Genomic DNA, 18,125 nt, shown 5'->3' with positions numbered 1-18,125 from the left:
TGGATATAAAACAACCATTGTACTGGAAATACAGATTTTTGTTCTGTAAACTACTGGCCTAGGATAACTTACTTTTAGGTGATATGCTGTATTCAAATGAGTAATGGTCAGCTCAGCTGTCACTGAAGCCAACAAGAGGGTTCTCATCCTGTGTGCTGTGAACAGAATGCTATCTTCTGAAAATGCCAGTTGGAATAATGTGCAGTGCATTATTTCCACCAGGAGGCCGGGGGGGGCGCTAAGGAATCTCATTGGTCTCATCTGACCCCTGGGTGAACAGCGTCACAGGCGATGTGTCATTCTACCCAGATCTTGTTGATCACTAACCTCATTCCCTCCCGTCTGTCATGCAATTCCACAACTAGAGCATGATTATAGAGAGATTATCATTTGCAGCGGCGTATGGAGCAAAATAGCTGTTAAAGCTGCCAGTGGTTTTGCTCAAAAATCGACTTTTTCATCATTTTGGACAGTATGTTCACAGTAGGCAAAATGTCCCTAATCGCTATGGCTCTGCCAGTGATGACCGTCCTCCTCTCCTCCTGGCAGGGTAAGTCTTAACGATGGTGCTTGGTTTTTCGAACAGGCCGCGGCACTACGATACATTTCTGGATATAGTTTACACGTGTTGCAAGAATGTATCCATAAATTGTAGCGGTAGACGAATCCACTAGAGACATGGGGCTAATGTATCCAGATAATGCCTCGACGTTCTAAGGGGTGTCCAGACATGATGCATTTTTTCCGGATGTGTCACCTATATTTATTATAGACCTTAATGTATGTTTTGTGTTTTTATTTATTCAAGAATTTCCAGTTTATTTATTTATTCTCGAATGAAATGCGAAACGCACGATAGCCAAATAGTCTCACGCCTACATAGACAACTGTTATTCTGGCCTATATTTGGTCATTTTATCTCGAATATATGTGCCGTTCATTAAGTATACATAATGTTTATTAATCACAAAATAGTCTAATCCGTATTCGAACCCAGTGATGTCAAAGCAATGAATAATTGTCAGAAGTGATCAGGGGAACATCAAATTTAAATTTGATTAGATACACGAAATCAATTGATCAATCCATCGACTGTTACATTATTCATTTAATTATATTTACAGTATATTGAACTAAATGGGGACTGACCTAATTTAAATGAACATACTTTCATATGACATGGGCTCAGATTCCTTTGTAGTTGGTTCTAGTAATGGGCATTCCGAGTATTTTCGGTGAGCCGGCCTATTTGGCTCCTTTCATGTAAAAGAGCCGTCTCATTTGGCTCCCGAATGGCTTTTCGTTCAAAATCGATCGATCTAGGACCAAAGAAAAAATTGCAGATCTCTAAAGTAAAGCCCCCAAAGTAGGCTACCATTATGTCAGATCGTGAAATGCGCGTTCACGTATTGTTTTTGTCCTGAGTAATGATTAGATCACCTGGATAATTTATTTTTCATTTTTAAGGATCTGCTAAATGAGCGTGGACCAGAATGATTCGCTCTCCCCACTATTTACAGTTTCTGTAGTGAGGATTCACCCTCATTAGATAATTGTAACTTATCTACAGGTAATCGTTGTTTTGAGCTCAAAGCAGAAGTAACTATGTAAAATGAGGGAGCCAAACGAACGGCTCTTTCACCGATGCTATTCGGTTCCCGACGTTCAAAAAAGAGCTGTTAGTTCGCGAACCAACACATCCCTAGTTGATTAATCTGTGGTCCTTTAGACCAGAAGGAAATTACATTAATTTGGGAGGTAGTGGGGCACCTATGCAAGTGGCATAATTACCTATAACCCTTTTATTTATTTTTATTTCACCTTTATTTAACCAGGTAGGCCAGTTGAGAACAAGTTCTCATTTATAACTGTGACCTGGCTGATTACACTTGAGACTACTCAGTGGGCTTAATATATTTAGTGAGACACCAAATAGCCCATTGGCTACATCTCAACACATAATTACTGTGTAATTACACTTGGAGGTTGAAGAATGACACAGTAAAAATGTTCAGTGGTTACAGGCTGTCCTGTAGGGCCTGACGCTATATGTCCGTCAGGTGCATTCAACTCTGACCCTACGAGATCCGGAGCCTGCTGGGTTTCTGTTCTACCCTCAAACTCAACTCTGGACCTTGAAGCCAGTTACACTGCATTTTTTTTATTTGTTCCCCTCCAATCAGGGACTGATTTAGACCTGGTACACCAGGTGTGTGCAATTAATTATCAGGTAGAACAGAAACCCAGCAGGCTCCGTATCTCGTAGGGTCGGAGTTGAATGCACCTGACCTATGTATAGCATCGGGCCCTACAGGACAGCCTAACGCACATAACCACTGAACATTTTTACTGTGTCATTCTTCAACCTCCAAGTGTAATTACAGAGTAATTATGTGTTGAGATGGAGCCGATGGGCTGTTTGGTGTCTTACTAAATATATTAAGTCCACTGAGTAGTCTCAAGTGTAATCAGCTTTCTTTTGCCTTCGTCAGTCCACCCTTCTGAATCTGTCTTGTCTGGCTCTGTCTGTTTCTCCTTGTCGGTATCTGCAGTGGGTGCCACTGATGACTGCTTGTGGTACGTGGATAAGAATGGTACGTGGCACAACGGTATCCCCTGTCCCCCGATGACCTTCTGTTGTGGGAATTGCCACAAGCGCTACTGTTGCCTGGACGGCCTCAAGAGGATCACGGAGAGGGAGCAGAAGCGCTGCGTGCTCTTCCAGTTCAGGTGTGTGTGTGTGTGTGTTTGCGTGACTGGCTCACTAAATGTCAGAGTACACATGGGTCATATTTTGCTAATTGATTACATTGCTACCCTCAGCACTATATTTCTCTCTGAGAATCCGCCCACAAGCGGCCCTCTTCCGGGGGGCCGGAACTGATTGAATCGGCCCTGAATCGTGTGTCGGACTCGGCCCGGAGTCTAAATGAACGACTGCCCAGAATTGGCCCAAGTACATAGTTTCCGTCTAACAGAATTCAGCTGACTTTGCCAGCATCTTACCAGAATCCCCCCAGAAGTGTCCAGATGCAAATTTAAATGAGTGTATATAAAATTACCCGATTTTAGTCATTTTAAATATTACTACTATACATTTTATACATACAAATAAACCCATCCACAATAAAAAAAAAAATTGTGCCGGAGGAAACACCATACACCTGGTGACCGTGTCAGCGTGCATGCGTCTAGCTCGCACAGGAGTCTCTACAGCGTGATTGGACAAGGACATCCCGGCCCTCCACTAACTTGGACAACGCTGGGCCAATTGTGTGTCGCCTCATGGGTCTCCCAGGCGCAGCCGGCACGGACCTCAAACGAGCATCTGTAGAAACACAGTTTTGTACTGCAATGCAGTGTCTTAGACCGCTGCGCCACTCGGGAGGTTCCATCCACAAAGTTTTTAATGCTTATCAATTGCCTTGCACAAAGTATCAAAATACTACAATACTACACAGGGCTCTTAAAGAATGTCTTTAAAATGTTAATTGTATTTTCTGATCACAGAAACAATGAGGATTGTGAAATTATGAAATGTTAATTAGATAAAGCAACCCATGTAATTATCCGACAGAGAGTCGCCCCGAGCCTCAAGTAATACATTTGGGCCAGATAACTCACACCGGAATCGGCCCGAGCTCAATCCCCGCATCCTAGCCATAAGTAATACTGCCGAAGGTGGCCCAGGCTCGGGCCACATGACGTCGGCCGAGTCTGATGCTCGATCCAGTGTGCTAGCTGGGCATGTATCAATACAGTTTAGTGGTCACTCTGTATTCCCTCTCGGAGATTGGTGTAATGTTGAGGTAAGTGACCTTGCATCTGAGAGGACACAACACTACAGATTTTTTTCACTCCATAAAAATCTTTCATCATCACTTAGCACCACTGAGCACACTGGGAGCAGTAACACCCAACTGGAGATCAGGATGGTTTCCAGTAGGGAGAAGATGTGATTTTAAAATGTATTTCACCTTGTAGTGAAACGGAGGTACTTTTAAAAAACTTTTACCCCTTTTTCGTGATATCCAAATGGTAGTTACAGTCTTGTCTCATCACAGCAACTCCCGTACAGACTCGGGAGAGGCGAGCCCGGACTCGAACCAGGATCTCTAGTGGCACAGCTAGCAATTGTGATGCAGTGCCTTAGACCACTGTGCCACTCGGGAGGCCTTTATCTTGTCTTTGACTCAGTGTTTTTGCTTTCCGTTCGTCCTAATGAGCATGACCCAGTTTGAAAACACTGTTAAGGTGAAGCAGAAGAGTCCTCTGCACCTACTACTATACTGAACATAAATATAAACGCAACATGCAACAATTTCTACGATTTTGCTAAGTTACAGTTCATATAAGGAATTCAGTCAATTGAAAAAAATTCATGAGGCCCTATTCTATGGATTTCGCATGACTGGGAATAAGGATATGCATCTGTTGGTCACAGATACAGATAGACATGGCATGGATCAGAAAACCAGTCAGTATCTGGTGTGACCACCATTTGCCTCATGCGGCGCGACACATCTCCTTCGCATAGAGTTGATCTGGCTGTTGGTTGTGGCCTGTGGAATGTTGTCCCACTCCTCCTCAATGGCTGTGCAAAGTTGTTTGATATTCTCGGGAACTGGAACACGCTGTCGTACATGTCTATCCAGAGCATCCCAAACATGCTCAATGGGTGACATGTCTAGTGAGTATGCAGGCCATGGAATAACTAGCTTCCAGGAATTATGTACAGATCCTTGTGACATGGGGCCGTGCATTATCATGCTGAAGCATGATGTGGTGGATGAATGGCACAACAATGGGCATCAGGATCTTGTCAAGGTATTCAAATTGCCATTGATAAAATGCAATTGTGTTCATTGTCTGTAGCTTATGCCTGCCCATACCATAACCCCACCGCCACAATGGGGCACTCTGTTCACAACGATGACATCAGCAAACCGCTCACCCACATGATGCCATACATGCGGTGTGCTGTTGTGAGACCGGTTGGACGTACTGCCAAATTTAGTAAAACAATGTCGGCTTATGGTAGAGAAATTAACATCCAGCATCCATTGGTTAACTATTTTACTATTTGCGTTGCACTAACTTTTTTGACTCATCACATATGCTGCTGCTACGGTTTATTATCTACCCTGTTACCTAGTCACTCTATTCCTAGTTATATGTACAGTTGAAGTCGGAAGTCCAACACTTAGGTTGGTTTTTCAACCACTCCACAAATTTCTTGTTAACAAACTATAATTTTGGCAAGTTGGTGAGGACATCTACTTTGTGCATGACACAAGTCATTTTTCCAACAATTGTTTACAGACAGATTATTTCACTGTATCACAATTCCAGTGGGTCAGAAGTTTACATACACTAAGTTGACTGTGCCTTAAAACAGTTTGGAAAATTCCAGAAAATGATGTCATGGCTTTAGAAGCTTTTGATAGGCTAATTGACATCATTTGGGTCAATTGGAGGTGTACCTGTGGATGTATTTCAAGGACTACCTTCAAACTCAGTGCCTCTTTGCTTGACATCATGGGAAAATCTAAAGAAATCAGCCAAGACCTCAGAATTTTTTTTTAGACTTCCACAAGGGAGCAGTTTCCAAACACCTGAAGGTACCACGTTCATCTGTACAAACAATAGTACGCAAGTATAAACACCATGGGACCACGCAGCCGCCATATCGCTCAGGAAGGAGACAGGTTCTGTCTCCTAGAGATGAACATACTTTGGTGTGAAAAGTGCAAATCAATGAATAGCTGAGCTTGAGGCAGAGATGGGACTGGATAGCAGTTTATGAACCTTGGAACTATGGGGTCACAGGGTAACTCTGTGGATGAAACAGTTGGTAATTGCTGTATTGATACTTTTGCACGTAATGTTAGAATGAAGTAGATCATGTGTTGATATTACTCTGTGGAAGCTTTTAGAAAGAGTCTGAGGTGGTTTCCCCTCCCTTCCTCTCCTAGCCCTACCACCATCGCCGGTATTGCTTCGTCCATCCTGCTCTTCGTGGCTATCATTGCTACCATGGTGTGCTGCTTCATGTGTTCCTGCTGTTACCTTTACCAGCAACGACAGCAGCGTGGCAGGACTCCCTATGACGGTAGCATGATGGATAATTGCTAACAGAATGTGTTAATATGACAGATGATGTGTGTATACAATGTGGTGTTTTTCGCAAAATTGTCATTTGGAATTGCAGTTGGGAAGGGTTTGAAGTCTGCCTGCTTTTGAATGTTATAATGTCAGACGGAGTTATAATGTCAAAATAATTTGGGACTTATACAAGGCGAAAATGGGGATGCGGGGGGTTCTTTGAATTAGTGCGATCATCACAGTATACCGTATTCCTATATTGACTCAATTATATGCTTCAACCTCAGCCCAGCACATCCCAATGGCCAGCTACCCTGTGGAGCCCATGTATGATGCTTACGGCAAGCCGCTGGTGATGGGACATCCTGATTATCAGCACCCTGGTTACCCAATGGCACCTCAGTATTCTGGCATGCCCCAGCCATACCCCATGATGCAACCCGGGCCGTTCCCCCCGTACCCCATGGCAGACCCTGGCTACCCTCAGGGAGGTAAGAGGACAATCTGAAACACCTTTATGATCACTACTGAGTGATGTGATTTGTAGACAAATGCCATATCAGTGTCTGAAGAGTAAACACAATCCTGAAGCACATTTTTTAGAAAAAGACAGATAATTGTATTCTGTCACAGTTGAAGCTTTTACTGTTGTGTGTGTTGCAGCACCCCCTCCTTACTCCCCGCCACAGTACACTCCCCACCCCGGTCACTGATGGGATGAAAGCAAGTACTGTACATGGAGAGGAGAAACAAACTAAGCACTGCGTCAAGATGAGAAGGCGACCACAAGAAGGCAACCATGGCTCCGGCTCTCCTAACGGTTGCCTCGTGAAAGATAACCAGAGGCACTTTATTGTCCTTTATTTTCTACGTCCTTTAAAGGAACAGGAGCATATGCTGAGTTGGGGGTTCTCCTGTCTGTCCTGGCACTGAACTTGATTCCTACTGACAGTCTAATGTGGAAAATGTCACACCATTCCAAAGTGAGGTTAACCCACCTGCATCCTTCATCCGTGCACTTACTCTGACATCTATCCCTCACAATTAGCGTAACCCAAGATGGCGTTCTTCAAGGTCACATGCTTTGTTCGACATGAATTCTCTGCTTAAGACATTTGACTTGAGGAATGGTGAATGTCTGTCTCTCACATGTTTGCTTGGCTTTAATCCGGTAGTGGACAGAGCGAGGGTCATACCTGCAGATAACAGGGTGTGCATGAGAGCTGGTTGACTCTTATCTGTTGTATTAAAGTCAGAATGCTCAGAAGAGTTGACGGCTCCTCTCGCTCTGTCGGACCCCTTTTAGTCAGCTCTCTGTGGGGATTTCTTTGTTAACTCATGCTCAGCTTGTCTTCTGTAATATATTAACATTTACTTTATGTATATTCGAACATCAGTTAGACAGTACATGTTCTGCTACATACCAATTTGTCATGGTACTCAAGATGTCAGAAATACGTTTATTTATTAGTGGAATCTGTATGAATGTTAATTTTCAGTAATATATCCAGCCAATATTTAACTTAAATAACACATCTGAGCCTCGTGTCATCGTGAATTCAAGGAACTGTTTCAAGACATATTTTGTCGACAATATTTGAACATGTCTTATTATTGTTGTAACAGACACAACTTTTTTTTTTAAATGTTTGACCATGAAATGCTTCGAGCATTTCCTCACACTGTCTTTATTTTTGGCTATGATCTTTTTCTCTGAGCCATTGTTGTGCCCCTTGTAGGATGTTGGAACTGTACAGTAGAGCCTGACGTGTTGAGCATGTTGTACAGTTTACTATTAGTAACCACTGAAGGGCTCGTCCCAGGTCAAATGTATCGGATCAGGTGACATTCTATTTTACCCACCCTGAGATTCTTAACAGATTTTTCTATGGAATCATTTTGAGAGTTTTAGCATATTTGTTCAGAGAGGAATGATGAAGCAATCGTGCAATAGATATACAGATTCTTCTTGGCCAGCCCGTGTTTAAACGTGTCAATGTAAAACAGTGACATACTCTTATTCATAAACCCTATTGATATTTTATTATTTTAATTGGATTACTGTAATGTTTATTGTCAACATGTAAAGTGTACATGTTGTGGGTTGAGAACGTTTGAACTGTTTAGAATTTCTGCATACATTTGACCTAGAGTGTGAGTCTTACTAATAGATCAAGTTGACCCTGATTTTAAACAAATAACACAAAAACAATTGTACCCTTTAATTTCTTTATTGAGACAATTGATCCAACATTACATTTCGTCGTTGGAAAAAGTATGTGAACCTCTTAGATTAATCATCTGAATTAAGTGTATTAAAGTAGTCAAAAGTGTAGTATTCGGTCCCATATTCCTAGCATGCAGTGACTACATCAAGTTTGTGACTTTTTATAAACTCCTGGGATGCATTTGCAGTTTGTTTTAAAAGTGTTTTGGTTTATGTTTTGCCCAACAGAAACGTGACGGCTTGTCTTTTTGGAGTCACTTTTATTTTTAGGTAAGAATAGAGCCTGTTTTTGAACGTTTCCACATTCATGTGGATGCTACCGCCATGATGGATAATCATGAATAGATCATGAATGATGTTAAGTGAGAAGGTTACAAACGTCTTATCTACTCAATTAAAAATACAAATACTCCAGTCATCATTCCCCATTCGGTTACTATTGGGAAGAACATCATCCAAAACCCGACAAAAACAAACTGCAAATGCATCCAGAGGTTTTGTAGTCACAAGCTTGATGTAGTCATTACATGCTAGGAACCAAATACTATACTTTTGACTACTTTAATACACTTAATGCAGATGATTAATCTAGAGGTTCACATACTTTTCCTAACAAAGAAATTGAATGTTGGATCAGTTGTCTCAGTAAAGAAATTTAAAAGTACAATTGTTTTTGTATTATTTGATTAAACATGTTCACATCTATTATGACATTTTAGGTAAAAATGTAAGCAGAAATACAGAAAATCACAAGTTCACAAGCACATAATTGAAAAAAACTTTCTACATTTTGAATGCACATTTTTTTTTTTGTTGTACATTTTACCAGAGCGTAAATTACATTTGTTACTAGTAGAACAGTTCCCAGCTCTTACTTGTTGGTTGTCTGTTGTTTAATGGATGGTAAGACATTGTAATACAATAAGTGCTATGTTTTTTTTCTTTCGAATAACATAAATTATAACTTTGAAATGTAAAATCCAGCAGACTACTGTCGTGTATTGCATGGTGCGCTTTCAAATAGTTAACAAACAAACAACCCTTTTGATGTGTCGCCTTGAAATCAATGATATCATTACTGTGAGTGTGTGGAACTTTAGTTTATTAGGAGAAGTTTGGGTGACGCCCTCTTAGAGGTGGATTCTGAATCTAGTTGGAAGGCAGAAAAGTAAGTATTGGCTTTCAAACCCAGTCAATTTATAACTGAATGAATCAAATTGCGGAGGCTATGACAGTAATGCAATTTTACTACAGCATTTTGACCACTAGATGTCCTTAAAATTGATACTTTGCAGCCAAGTGAAAAATCTGTTTTACATTAAAAAATATATTTGTGAACTATGTCCTATGAACACGATGTTGCACTTTGTTGTAACAATTTTCTCACGTATTTTGTAGTCATTAGCTTGTTATTAGTTATTAGCTCATTCGACTATGTCATAAAACACCTCAATAGAATAGACACCTCTTCAAAGCCTACAAATTCAACTTTCATTGTTTAAACAAAAATATATAATTGTCTGTGTTCATTGAACACCAAACCCTCTTGGAACTAATGCTGTAATCATGAAAGAGGAAGTAGCACTGTGTTATACCATGCTTTGGCATTTCTCATAAACTCAGCCCTTCCCATTGCCTTTAAAGGACTATGTACCCTGCACTAAATATGGACATGCAGTTTCAAAGGATTTCAAAGAATGTCCCAGCCTTTCAGACCAACTTTCATGATAGACTAACACACTCCATACTGGTACCCTGACTGCAAGCCCAGTCTCAAGTCCTCCCTCTTAGCACCAGGATTGAGGCCTCTGGTGGCTTCTCAGTGAGACGGACACCACCTTCGGCCCATGGGGAGATTCTGTAGGCTCCTACACTAGGAAAGCACACTTTTCTAAAGGAGACACCATACAGCTTGTAGGCTACGAACTCTTTTAATCTGTTCTGCTGTGAGGGTGTTTTCTTCTCCAGCCAGAGGCGACCATGTCCAGGAGGAAGGTGAGGGGACTGACGCGGACGGGGCGGCAGGTGAGCGAGGACCCTGACCTGGATGTCCTTTTGTCCAACCTGTCCCCCGAGCAGATTGAGGAGCTGGAGAAGGAGGTATTGGTGGCCCCCAACCTGGATCTCAATGAGGAAAGAGCCATAGAGCAGCCTGCCACTAACACTGTCCGGGACCGGGATGCTAAGCTGGACAGCCGGGAGTGTCCAGGGAAGCTCAGCCAAAAGGAACAGTCTATTGAGGTATGATTACTAAACGTCGAGTCATACAGTGGAACTCCCCCACAGTTCATGTTTATTATGTGTGAGACAGAGTTGGCCTGAAGTCCACCTTGTGAGATGTTTTACTGACACAATCTGTCACCTTAATTGTTTATCCTATGTTTTTCTACCCGGTTGATCCCTTACCTGCCTCTTTTGCTAGGGTATGTTTAATCTCAGGGATACTGACAAAATTGATAGTGGTGGAAGTTAATCACATCCTCTCAGACAGACATCCGCTCCACCCGTTTAACTTATTTACTCTTATACGGTAACAAGCCTCATTCTGGTCAATAGGACTGGCTGTTGGAAACCAGATAAAGAAATTACAATTCAAAAATGTCTGAAAGATAGTTAATTTACGTTCCTGTTCCTTAAACGGGTATTTTTATGATACTTCTGAAATATTCCCCTGCCAACTGGATGTTCCAGCAGTTCATAAACGGTGCTCCGCTGCTGTTCGTTCTTATGGCAGGAAAAAAAACACTCACGTATACCTTTCACATTCTTCGCACAAGTCCCCTTTGGTAAACAGAGAAAATGCTTAAAGATGCAGCCATCAAAGCAATCTTGTGCACAGTGTCGCCTGATTTTGCTATCGCTTTGTAGTTTATAGGTCAACGATGAGTTTGTTTTTAGTGGACAGCTTTTTTGACGCAGGGCCCCGCCGGGTAGGGAAAAACAGAGCCAGGGGATAACTGTTGGACGTGTATAGAGAAGAGCACTTCAAATGATGGATCCGGGGCCCTGTGGAGCTCCTTAATCCCGGCATGATGGAATTCCTTGGTTGATTGCTCCTGTGCTGCTCAATGCCTTTTAAGGAAACATCTGCCAGGGCTGCAGCCTCGAGCAAACCAAACAGATGGAGCAAGGCTCACAAATGAAACACTCAGAGTAGCTGCTCCGCAAATGCATTTCTGCACTACTAACAGACTCCCCCCGTGCACACTGTAAACACGCGGTGTCTATCGTCAAGTTTACATTACACGCTGTGGTCTTATGTCATGGCTTATGTCGTACTGTGCTCTCCATGCCAACAAGTTACGCTTCACACATAGACAAGTTGAGCACAAACAAAGACTCGTTTGAATAACTGATATTTCTCGAGAACACAAATGAACTAAATGCATGTTTTTGTGTAAATCGTTAGAAACAGCAAAGGCAAGGTTAGGTCATCATGGACACAAACTGATTTGTAGCTGGTGGACAGGCGTATGATTAGTCATGTTGATAGGGCTGTTGGTGGTCATGCAGTGATGACCATAACAGGCAAGGCACATTACGACTGAGAACACATCACTCTAATTGGATTTGACAGTAGAAAACGATTAGATTCTTGTGTAGATTATTGAAAGTCATGTAAGTGTATGCTTTTCCGATTCACTTCATGTGGAAACGTCCCTATGTCATGTTTCTTCTCCTGCAGGGGGAACCCAAGAAGGAGAGCCGGAAACAAGAGTACCTGAGGAAGATGGGCCTGAGTCAGGAGGGGAAAGAAGGAAGGGGGATCAGAAGGCAATCAAGTATCACAACAGAACGAGTGAACAAGATGGAGGAGAGAAATGACAAAAGACCAGACCGCACTAAAGAGGACAGGGTCAGCCTGTCCAATAGATATAGGACAGAGGAGAGCAAAGACAAAGAAGTGAAAGAGACCCCTAGAGAAAGATTCAGGAGAGAAGAGAGGAAGGACGCTGAAGTGAAAGACACAACTGGAGACAAATCCAGGAGAGAGGAAAGTAACGACAGCGATGTAAAGGATACAACTCGAGAAAAATACAGGAGAGGGGAGAAGAGGGACGGTGATGTTAAAGAAACGGCTAGAGACAGATTCGGGAGACAGGAGAGTCGGGACCGTTTAGAGAAAGGGGATGCCAAGGAAAGGGAGAGGAACGAGGACAACAAGCTTATGGAGAAAAGAGACAGGAGGTTGAGCACCAGTAATAAGACAAAGGAAATGATCTCCAAGTTACAAGAGAAGAAAGAAAACGAGGCGATCAAGGGGAAAGAAAGAAAAGAGGATATGAAAAAAAGAGATGAGAACAAGACAAGGGGACTTGTGTCAAAGTTTGTGGAGAAGCAAAGTCGGGTTGAAGAGAGTCAAACAGACGATAAAAAAAACAGAGTGGAAGAGAAGGACAAGCCAGGGAAGGACAAGTCTGACTCAAAACTTGAGAGACAACAGTCGCCAGCTGAGAAGGAGAGCGGAAGTGAGAAGCAAGTGGAGAAGGAAGATCCCAAGGAGAAAGCGAAAGAAGACGGTAAGGAGAATAAGAAAGATGTGGGGTTAAAGCATAAGGAAAGTATAAAAGAGAAAGATAGGAGGAGTATTAGAGACAAGGAAAGAGAAGAGAAAAGGGAAACTGAGGAGAAAAGGGGAAAAGATGCAAACGAAGGACTAAAATCCAGCAAGAGTGAGGAACAGCGTGGGAACTGTGTGACGAACAAGAGCACACCGAGCAAGACCAAAGTAGAGGAGGAAGAAGACGAGGACTCCAGCATGTTCAGTGACCTCATAGAGCAAGTTTGCAGCAACGACCCCACCATGACAGAGCTCAACGTGAACAACTCGGAGGTCATCAAGGCTAAAACACTCATCCAGTTTGCAGAGGCCTTGAATAAAAACACCCACATTAAGACTTTTGCCCTGGCCAACTGCCGTGCTGATGACCACGTGGCCTACGCCATTGCGGGCACCTTACGCACCAATACGTCTATCACAAGCATCAACCTGGATTCCAACCTTCTCACCCCCAAGGGTATAATGGCCCTGATCCAGGCCTTGCAGAAAAACACTACACTCACCGAGCTGCGCTTCCACAACCAGAGACACATCTGCGGAGGCAAGACAGAGATGGAGATGACCAAGATACTGAAAGACAACACCACCCTCCTGAAGCTGGGCTACGGCTTTGAGCTGGCCGGCCCACGCATGACCATGACCAACATCCTGAGCCGCAACATGGACAAGCAGCGACAGCGGCGCCTACAGGAGCAGAAGCTGGCCCAGGCCAACGGTGAGAAGAAAGGGATGCTGGAGGTGCCCAAGACTGCTGGGGGATTCCTCAGGGTTTCCCCCAAGGCTTCCCCTAAACCCTCCCCACACCCCTCACCAATGCCCTCCCCAAAGTTGACTCAAAAAAGAGGACCAGGAGGGGGCCCTCCTCCACCCCCTCCTCCTGGGGGCCCACCCCCACCTCCACCCCCCATGCTGGACATAGACTCCCTGCGAAACTCCCTGACGCCCGCATCACAGAGGAAGATGGATGATAAGGCCAACAAAGCCGGTGGTACAAACTCTAGGGACCAACTCCTGGACTCCATTAGGAATACCAATATGAAGAAACTGAAGAAGGTAAGATGGGGCAAAGATCCATTGCTGATAGACATTGAAAGAGTTAGGGTTGGCAGGGATGCTCAGTCACAGATTGTAACACATTTATACGTAACTTCAGAAAGTATTCACACAACCCTTGACTTTTTCCACATTTTGTTGTGTTACAGCCTGAATTTAAAATTGATTACATTTAGATTTTGTGTCACTGATCTACACACAATACCCCATAATGTCAAAGTGGAATTTTGTTTGTAGAAATGTTTTAGAAATGAATAAAAAATGTAAAGCTGAAATGTCTTGAGTCAATAAGTGTTCAACCCCTTTGTTATGGCATGCCTAAATACGTTTAGGAGTAAAGATGTGCTTAACAAATTGCATAATAAGTTGCATGGACTCATTCCGTGTTCAATAATAGTGTTTAACATGATTTTTGAATAACTACCATATCTCTGTATCCCACACATACAATTATCTGTAAGATCCCTCAATCGAGTAGTGATTTTCAAGCACAGATTCAACCACAAAGACTAGGAAGTTTTTTTCAATGCCTCACGAACAAGGGCGCTGATTGGTAGATGTGTAAATAGTTCTAAAGCAGATGCTGAATATCTCTTGGAGCAAAGTTATTAATTAGGATTTGGATGGTGTATCAATACATTCAGTCACTACAAATATACAGACATCCTTCCTAACTCAGTTGCCGTATAGGAAGATAACTGCTCAAGGATTTCACCATGAGGCCAATGGTGATTTTAAAACAGTTACAGAGTTGGATGGTTGTGTTATGAGAAAACTGAGGATGGATCAACAACAACGTAGTTACTCCACAATACTAACCTAAATGACAGAGTAAAAAGAAGGAAGCCTGTATAGAATAAAAATATTCCAAAACATGCATCCTGTTTGCAACAAAGCACTTAAGTAATTCTGCAAAAAATATGGCAAAGAAGTTACATTTTTGTCCTGATTACAAAGTGTTATGTTTGGGGCAAATCCAACACAACACATCACTGAGTACGACTCTTAATATTGTCAAGCATGGTGGTGGCTGCATCATGTTATGGGTATGCTTGCCATCGGCAAGGACTTGGGAGTTGTGGGGAAAAAATAAACAGAATACAGCTATAAGCACAGGCAAAATCTTTGAGAAAATCCTGGTTCAGTCTGCTTTCCAACAGACACTGGGAGAATAATTCATACTTCAGCAGAACAATAACCTAAAACACAAGGCCAAAGCTACACTGGCGTTGCTTACCAAGACGACATTGAATGTTCTTGAGTGGTCTAGTTACAGTTTTCACTTAAATTTGCTTTGAAAATCTATGGCAAGACTTGACAATGGCTGTCTATTAATGATCAACAATCAATTTGACAGAGCTTGAAGAATTTTTTAAATAATAAATGTCAAATATTGTACAATCCAGGTGTGCAAAGCTCTTAGACTTACCGAAAAAAGACTCACTGGTGTAATCGCCGCCAAAGGTGCTTCTACAAACTATTGACTCAGGGGTGTAAATCCTTATGTATATTGGTTCCATTTTCAATAAATTTGCTAAAATATCTGAAAACATGTTTTCCCTTTGTCAGTATGGGATATTGTGTGTAGATGGGTGAGAAAGAAATCTGTTTAATCCATTTTGAATTCTGGCTGTAACACAACAACATGTGGAATAAGTCAAGGGGTACGAATACTTTCTGAAGGCACTGTATATGCATACAGTATCCATACACTCTCCCCTCTCTTCCTACAGGTTGCGGTACCAAAACTGTTGCAGTAATCCCCTGGAATGGAGAGTGAAAGCCAAGGAAGAGGAAGGACACAGATCTCACGGAGGATCGAAACTCCAACACATCCCACGCACAGACTGACACCCAGTCTTACCACTGTGCTGCGGGATGGATAAGGCAGGCAAGCAGAGAGTGAAAATTGAGATTTCTATTGGATGTACAGCCTTCACTGTGCCACGAGTTCTCTCCTCAAACTTAACACTGGACCGCAGGGACCCCGTGGAGGGAGAAGAGGGCAGAGTTTTGCAGCAGGACGTGCCCTGGGGTCCTAGTTGTCTGCCTTTGTCTGTGTTGATGCTTTTCCTGTCATTTGCACTAGATTATGAAGCATAAGGTGACAAAAGCATATGATATGTAAGATGTGGGGGCGTGTAAAATTCTATAAAAAAATATATATACAAAACTACTTTTAACATTCATTGAAATATTGGATGGTAATTTTACATTTTATTTGTTTGTGGAGGGAATCACTTGGAATTTTGCCCAAACTGCTGATTCTCCATGGCATATTATCAGGGAATTCAAACGGGGTTCGATTTCAGCAATTCACAGGGGGAGAAAGGGTGGTTTGTAATGTGTGTCATTGCCATATCTCAAGACTGACATCTCAGGCAAAGTTTTACACATAAAAAGCAACCTAGAATCCCAGTCTTCTTAGAAAGACTCAGGAAGGAAGTAAAGTTTTTGGGGGATTTAAGTATGGTCAACCTTTAAGTACTAACAAAGTTATACAACAACGTTTAGTAATAACAATGTTATTTATAAATATATTTTCATACATTTTGCTCAAAATAATGATTCTAACATAGAAAGAAATGAGAATGTCAAAAGCAAAGAAAACAAATCACAGAATACAGCGACAACAATGCAAACATATTCCAGGCTAGATGTCTTACTATAAGTCAAGTCTTACGACTAAAGATTTTAAAACAGTTTATTTTATTACCATGGCAGAGCAAAATGAATGTCTCTTTCAGTGTGATGATATTGTACAGAGCGGTTTGCCACTCTAAAAGTGACTATTGACTATTGCATGCATAATGTGGTTTCTGTTTCATTTTGGACTTCATTAATATGTTACAGAGCCTATAAAAAAAGTACTGGTATGTTTGCAATTAAAAGTGTCATATAATACACTTTATTATAATAACTTCACAATCAAGTACATCTTCAAAAAAAAATAACATGAAGATACAGGATGGAGACACATCTGTCCATTATTTGATGGTAGTCTAATACAGTACAGTAGGCAACTGATACATTTACTGTATTTTGTTTGAATGTTTAACCTGTACATACAATATTTTCCTTTCAGGTGGACATTTCCCCGGTTTTCAATGTAATATATCTTAATAATACAATTTATACTGCTTGAGAAATATTAAGTTGTCTATGTCAGTCTGTCTATTGATTGGTTGACGGAATCAGAAATTATTTCCAAAATCTATATAAGATATGTTGTCTCAGTAGAGCCCTGTAACCTGCAAAGATATTGAAACTGATGTGAGAGGACATTTTGTGACCAAATGGACAATTCTGTGTGCCACGCCAAGTATATGATGTCAAATAGATTATAATGAAAGGTTTGTGTGCACACACACAGAGCAATGAAGTGTACCTTAGCAAAGCTAATGATCTAATGCACTGTTGTGTGTGTGTGTATTTCAATCTGATTTCCATTTCTGCACACGTCTGGCTGACAACACTAAATGGAATGTGATCTTTAGTGAGAGAGAGTATACACTGTTTCCAACAGATTCACACCTACAAGATCATGTCCTTCACACAACTGACAAAAGAGAGGGAACTTAACTGTCTACTTCTAGTAGTGAATATGTGTTACCATGTTTTGACATCTGACACTGGGGGTTGAGAGGGATAGCGACAGGCCAGTTTACGTCTTGACTGCCTCGGCATCCACGAAATGCCTATATTTGGTCATTTCTCAATGAAGACTTGCACAGTGATTCATTCCTTTCTTGTTCTTAATAATGGGAGGTGGGCCAGCGGTCTGTCTGGCTCTCCCCATGAACACTGGTCTGATGGGGAGAGGGAATGGAGGAGGAGGGGGAGTGGGAGTGGGGGTAGTAGGAAAACATCTGAATAGATGTAGATTATTGGATTAAATGCAAACAGTGGGCTATTCCTGAATCTCCTAAGAAATTATTGCCTTTTGTAATTACACTTCATATGAGCTTTTCCTAACCTCTGGCCTGAATCATTTAAAGGAGAGAATAAAGAAAGAGTTTGGTTTTTGGAGAGCATTTAAACAAAAAGTACTTGGAGAACTAGCTGGAAAACTAGAATATCAATTCAAATCTAAAAGGGACACAAGTTGTTTTCTGGCCATAGGGCCCCGAGTTTTTCCTTGGCTTATTTCTATTTTAGTGACAAGTTATCCGTGAAGAT

At 41.8% G+C, this 18,125-nt stretch overlaps 2 protein-coding genes across 2 annotated transcripts; both read left to right on the top strand.

Moving 5' to 3' along the window:
• The first annotated feature begins 259 nt into the window (after positions 1-259).
• Positions 260-9,311, top strand: LOC110527778 (protein shisa-4). The gene is made up of 5 exons (XM_021609283.3): positions 260-550; positions 2,553-2,730; positions 5,976-6,112; positions 6,393-6,596; positions 6,769-9,311. The coding sequence occupies exons 1-5, from the start codon at positions 475-477 to the stop codon at positions 6,816-6,818; spliced, it is 645 nt and encodes a 214-aa protein (XP_021464958.1). The 5' UTR covers positions 260-474; the 3' UTR covers positions 6,819-9,311.
• A 680-nt stretch (positions 9,312-9,991) lies between these two features.
• On the top strand, positions 9,992-17,097 carry LOC110527777 (uncharacterized). The gene is made up of 3 exons (XM_021609282.3): positions 9,992-10,573; positions 12,018-13,946; positions 15,680-17,097. The coding sequence occupies exons 1-3, from the start codon at positions 10,313-10,315 to the stop codon at positions 15,704-15,706; spliced, it is 2,217 nt and encodes a 738-aa protein (XP_021464957.3). The 5' UTR covers positions 9,992-10,312; the 3' UTR covers positions 15,707-17,097.
• Positions 17,098-18,125: the final 1,028 nt, after the last annotated feature.

This window comes from Oncorhynchus mykiss, chromosome 7, assembly GCF_057628025.1.
Source record: "Oncorhynchus mykiss isolate SJ-2025 chromosome 7, ASM5762802v1, whole genome shotgun sequence".
NCBI classification, from domain to species: Eukaryota; Metazoa; Chordata; class Actinopteri; order Salmoniformes; family Salmonidae; genus Oncorhynchus; species Oncorhynchus mykiss.
The sequence above is the reverse complement of the archived record's forward strand: the minus strand, read 5'-3'. Positions and strand labels throughout refer to the sequence as shown.

Excerpts from the sequence above, each read along its gene's own strand:
- LOC110527778 (XM_021609283.3), top strand. The coding sequence starts at position 475 with ATGTTCACAGTAGGCAAAATGTCCCTAATCGCTATGGCTCTGCCAGTG. Across the intron at positions 551-2,552 it reads CCTCCTCTCCTCCTGGCAGG|TGGGTGCCACTGATGACTGC; the intron begins GTAAGTCTTAAC and ends CGGTATCTGCAG. Across the intron at positions 6,113-6,392 it reads TGGCAGGACTCCCTATGACG|CCCAGCACATCCCAATGGCC; the intron begins GTAGCATGATGG and ends CTTCAACCTCAG.
- LOC110527777 (XM_021609282.3), top strand. The coding sequence starts at position 10,313 with ATGTCCAGGAGGAAGGTGAGGGGACTGACGCGGACGGGGCGGCAGGTG. Across the intron at positions 10,574-12,017 it reads AAAAGGAACAGTCTATTGAG|GGGGAACCCAAGAAGGAGAG; the intron begins GTATGATTACTA and ends CTTCTCCTGCAG. Across the intron at positions 13,947-15,679 it reads ATATGAAGAAACTGAAGAAG|GTTGCGGTACCAAAACTGTT; the intron begins GTAAGATGGGGC and ends CTCTTCCTACAG.